The sequence below is a fragment of the Solanum pennellii genome, chromosome 11 (genome assembly GCF_001406875.1).
Source record: "Solanum pennellii chromosome 11, SPENNV200".
NCBI lineage: Eukaryota > Viridiplantae > Streptophyta > Magnoliopsida > Solanales > Solanaceae > Solanum > Solanum pennellii.
The window spans coordinates 32,968,374-32,974,174 of NC_028647.1; the positions used below are offsets into that span (position 1 = coordinate 32,968,374).

At 33.5% G+C, this 5,801-nt stretch overlaps 1 protein-coding gene across 1 annotated transcript; it reads left to right on the forward strand.

Moving 5' to 3' along the window:
- Positions 1 to 424: 424 nt before the first annotated feature.
- On the forward strand, positions 425 to 1,413 carry LOC107003810. Its single transcript, XM_015202081.1, has 2 exons — positions 425 to 485; positions 842 to 1,413. The coding sequence occupies exons 1-2, from the start codon at positions 425 to 427 to the stop codon at positions 1,411 to 1,413; spliced, it is 633 nt and encodes a 210-aa protein (XP_015057567.1).
- The last annotated feature ends 4,388 nt before the right edge of the window (positions 1,414 to 5,801 follow it).

A 5,801-nucleotide genomic window follows, 5' to 3' on the forward strand; every position in this document is an offset into this window, starting at 1 on the left:
ACTATATAAATGTTTATTAGAATTTGAACCATATATAGTTTACAACAAATTTATTTTAAGAACAGATAATACACAGGTAAAGTGGTGGATAACCAAAAAGGTACAAGATTCAATTACAACAAAAGAAATAAGGAGATTAGTATTAAATATATTAAATTTTACATTTACAATTGAAGTAATCAAAACTGACAAAAATCTTATTGCAGACTACCTCTCCGGAGAAAGATACAATGGAGAAAATACTAGCTACAATGACAATACTTTGCCAAAAAATGGAAAAGATAGAAAGCGAAGTATAAATACTAAAAGATACAGTTAAAGTCAGCAGCATGACTTAAAACATGCGGATCTAAGTCAGCAGCATGACTTAAAACATGCGGAGCTAGAAGGTGACGTTGGGAAACAACTAAAAACCCATAACAAAATGATATATGCAGCTACAGGAAGCACATCTACAGGAGGACCAGCTACAAAAAAGGAAGAAGGTAAGAAAAAATATATAAATACCAATATGAACAAACTATTTTCCAAACCATACTCTCCAGAAAATACCCAAAAAGATATATTCGTACCCCCACAAGTAAATACTTACAAAGCCAGCCTAGACTAACATAAGCAAACATATAACCATATTACCAGAATGTATATAGAAAATATACACAAGATACGAACCTTTTTGAACCTAAACCCCAGAGCAAAAGATACAAAAATGCAAATGAAGATTATATAACCCAATACCTACAAGGGTACAACAAACTCATAGTAGAACCAGGTACAAATTCAAATCTAGTAGCAACCTGCTACAATTACAGACTGCTAAGTACAGTACATACTGTAACAGGAGAAGAAGTAGCTAAAATACCAGAGCTACACAAAGCATTTCTGCAATATAAAAGAATAACTAAAGGAACTTTATTTTATATAAAGTTCTACTCAGCAACAGCAGAGATAGTATATGACGAAATTAAACCTACAATACAAGTTAATAAAATAGGTTTAACTAGAGAAATGATAATACCAGAAAAGATAGACGTACAAGAAGAAATACAGAAGGTAAATATCCCAGAGTTTTATGCAAACAAAAGGACTATTGGGATAGCTACCATATTGAACGAATTATCAAACAACTACCTAAACGAAAATGCAATTTGGAGCTATTACAACAGAGACCAGACAATGATATACTTCAATTGTAGAGAACTAAGAGCAACAGATATGGAAGAATTACGTCAATGGATACTAAGCTTGCTGAAGCCAGAACAGACACCTACCACAAGAGCTATCAGAAAAAACTTTATTTCTCCAAATCTAATGACAAGATACTGCAAACTAGTAGGACAAAAATATCCAGACCACCTATGTACAAAATGTGACGGAGAAGATGACTACGTCCCAGAAGTGCAGCTAGAATGAATACATATTTAAAGATAATAAAGTAATGAATGTCAGCCATATATATATATATATATATATATATAAAAGCAAAGGCCACTATGTAAAGTAATAAAGTAGTGAACAGTATGTCGGCCATTATAAATCCTTTGTTTTCTTGCGTCGGCCCTATAAAAAAGGGCCATGTATAAAGTAGTATTAAAGTAGTGTCGGCCATTTGGCCAAAGTTTCTTGTATAAATAGAGAGTTTTCCTTCATAATAAAACAGGCCCCTTTTCACAACAACTCCCTTCTTCCGAAATTCGCTTCCACCTTAAAATTGGCGCTTCCACCATAAAATTGGTATCAGAGCAAAGGCCACTATGTAAAGTAATAAAGTAGTGAACAGTATATCGGCCATTATAAATCGTTTGTTTTCTTGCGTCGGCCCTATAAAAAAGGGCCATGTATAAAGTAGTATTAATGTAGTGTCGGCCATTTGGCCAAAGTTTCTTATATAAAAAGAGGGTTTTCCCTCAGAATAAAACCGGCCCCTTTTTTACAACAACTCTCTTCTTCCGAAATCCGCTTCCACCTTAAAATTGGTGCTTCAACCTTAAAATTGGATTAATGAATGAAAGTAACAACATGGAAACTAACTAGGGAGACTTAAGGGGTACTACTTAGTGTAGTTAAGGGGTATGTTTGCCTATGCATTGAACAATTTGTCCTTGAGGGGAATTCTAAGAGGACGTTCTTATGTACTTATGTTTTCAATGAAATACATAATGTTGGTTTTACATGATGTTAATCTTATATGATGTTGGTTTCACTTGATGAACATGATATTGGTTAAAATAGCTATGTGTGATGATTATTATGCATTATTTGATAATATGTTATGTTAAGGCTTTGCTTATGGTCTTGCTTCTAGTCTACTTGGTTTATGTAGGGTAATGGGCTTCATATGAGCATTGCACTAGTTGGCTTCGATAGGATTTGTGAGTAATGTTCTTGTATGCTCTGATGTTATGAACTATAAAACATGACATGGTTATATGGCTTTAAATGTGATGTTTTTCTTGTATATGGACATGCATATTAATGTTGCTATGATTATGACTTGTATATGCTATTATATGTGCATAAAGGCTTTCAAAGTAACTTAGCATGGTTTTGAACAAAATGTCCCTTTAGCATGATTTAAATGGTTTTAATTGAATATGTTTCCATACTTTGTACATGTGGTTTGTAATAAACCATATTTTCTCTATTTCTACAATAGTTTAGGTTCCGGACATTGAAGGGTTTCAAGTATATTTCAAAGAAGACATGGATTTTTCCCTAGTTTTTAGTGAGTCCTAAATTCTGAGGATGATGCCACTATTCTAGATTTAGTATTGACACACACCGGAAATTCTATGACCTAGAATAGAGCTTCAAAAAATAACTTATGAAGATTTTAGACCTAAATAAGTTAAATAAACTTTTGTAAGAAGTCTTAGAACCCAAACGCTAAGAAAACGACCATGATGTTCGAAAACTATCGGAGTTTAACTAGTGATCATCCTTAGGTCTTGGGGTGGTTTGGGAGTGTTGTATGTAGTCTAAAACTTTAACAAAGGCTTTAAATAGGTAAAATAATGTAAGTAAGGTTAAAACTTCCAGGTCTGTCCCCTCAAGAATGGACCAAGGGGTCCAAAAAGGGACCCCACTTTGGAACAAGCAAGCTGCCAAGAGGCAACAACTTTTGTGCAGGGCGAAGCCAGTCCGCGTCGCAAACTTGGCACACCCAACGCCAAAGTCATGGCCTGAGACACGGAAGAATAGCAAACTCTTCTGCTTCAAAAATTATTTTTGGAAACTTGCGGGAGCAGCTCCGCAACGCGGACTTGTTCCCTGATGAAAAATCTGATATTTTAAATTCGAGTTTGAATTCATTAAATAGTCAATCCAAGTGAGAGGTCGTTTGGGTGTTTTAGGGGAGGGTTATTTATTTATTTTCCTTCAGTTTTCCCTCACAATAAGTCACTCAAATAAAAACCCCAAATTAAATTCGAAAAGCTCTGATTTCTCTCTACATTCTCTCTCTACTCATCCTCCATTGAAGAAGCCTTGAAGGTTGAAGAAGAAGACCAAATTCATCAAGTTTCTACTCAATTTCATTGTGATATATCTTTAAGGTATGGTTTCATTCACTGTTGGGATCCTTATCCCCAAGAGGTTCATCCAAAAGATTATTTCTAAATCCCCCAAATCTAGGTTTTTCTTCTACACAGGGGTCTTCTTTGAAAAAAGAAATTACAAATAAATTATATAAATTATGATGATTAATATGGTTTAAGTATATTTGATGGTTAATTGATGATTTCCTTTTAGAATTACTTAGACTTATGTCCTTTCCCCAATTGCATGAAAAACTTGAGTTGATATGGTGAAATGTGAAAGTTATGAATATGTGGATTGACTACGTTGTTGTTAATTCTGTTATTCCTTCTTGAATTTACCTTGTATATGTAATTGGTTATGTATTCATAGTAATGGAAGTATGAAGGTCCTTGGAAGGTCAATCAGGTATGTTAATTGGTTCTTCTTGGATTCAATTACTAATTATGAGTTACTTAAATAGTAATGCTTCTATGTCGAATGTGTGGTTGTGATTTTGATGATAAGTATTCCTCATCCTTAACCCTAGACTATTGAATTTTTTATGAATTATGCAAGTATGTTATGAAATGATTGTTATAAGATTAAAAATAGTTTCTCAATGTTATAATAGAGTGTTAAGTCAAAGGTTTACTCACTTGTATGTGGTTTTTAAAGTATAGTTCACACTCATGAATTCCTATGAGTTATTATGATAAGATATTTACATAGGGGTCTAAAAGAGACTAATGTGATATAGTATGATGATTACTAAAGGGAATAACTTCTTAGCACCGAAAGGAAATGTAAATGAAATGGAGGTCTCACGTTAGTAAGTTCGGCCTCTCACATGGGTGTCCTCACGTTAGTAAGTCTGGATTCCCTAGTTATGTGTTGTATCATGAGATGGAAACCTGCACGTTAGTAAGTAGAGGTTTCAAGCAATAAACTTCTTGACCCTTAACTATGTGCCATATAGGACTCTAGCTTAGTGGATTCACCTAGATAGCTACGTACGAATGGTTACGAGTCTGCGAGGTGGACACATCGTAGACTCGTCTGGGTTTAAAATTATTTTTGGAAATTTTTCCGGGAGCAGCTCCGCAACGCAGACTTGTTCCGCGATGAAAAATCTGAAATTTAAATTCGAGTTTGACTTCATTAAATCGAAAGTCTAAGTGAGGGGTATTTTGGGTATTTTAGAGGAGGGTTATATAATGATATTCCTTCAGTTTTCCATCACAATAACACACTAAAATCAAAACCCCAAAAAAATTACCAAAATCTCTCCCTTCTCTCTACATTTTCTCTCTACACATCCTCCATTGAAGAAGCTTTGAAGGTTGAAGAAGAAGACTAAATTCTTAAATTTTATAGTCAATGGTGATTCATATTTATGGTATGGTTTACTTCACTCTTGGGATCCTTTTCCTCATGAGCTCCCTCCAAAAGATTATTTCTAAATTCCCCAAATCTAGGTTTTTCTTCTACACACGTGTCTCTTTGGAAAAATGAAAATTATGAATCAATTGTGATGAATATGATGAATTAATATGGTTTAAGTATATATTGATGGTTAATTGATGATTTTCAATGAGAAGTCTCTAGACCCATGTCCTTTCTACAATTTCATTAAAACCTTGAGTTGATATGGTGAATTGTGAAAATTATGAATATGTAGATTACCTACATTGTTGTTAATTATGTAATTGATTCTTCAAATTACCTTGTCTATGTAATTGGTTATGTATTCTTGGTAATGGAAGTATGAACGTTCTTGGAAGGGAAATGAGGTATATTGATTGGTTCTTCTTTGATTCAGTTACGAATTATGAGTTACTTAGATAGTAATGCTTCTATGTCTAATTTGTTTGTTGTGATGTTGATGCTAAGTATTCCTCATACTTAACACTAGACTATTGAATTGGTTATGAATTATATAAGTATGTTATGGTATGATTAATGTATGATTGAAGTAGTTTCTATTGATTATAATATATAAAGTTTTAAGTGAAAGGTTTACTCACTTGTATGTTGTTTTTAATGTAGAAAGATAGTTCTCACTAATGAATTTCTATGAGCTATTACGATAAGATGTTCACATAGGGGTGTAGAAGAGACTAATGTAATATTGTATGATGGGTATTATTATTACTAAAGGGAACAATTAATTAGAACTGAAAGGGCATGTAAATGAGATGGAGGTCTCATTATAGTAAGTCTGGCCTCCCACATGGGTTTCCTCACGTTAATAAATCAAGATTCCTTAGTTATGTGTTGTCTCA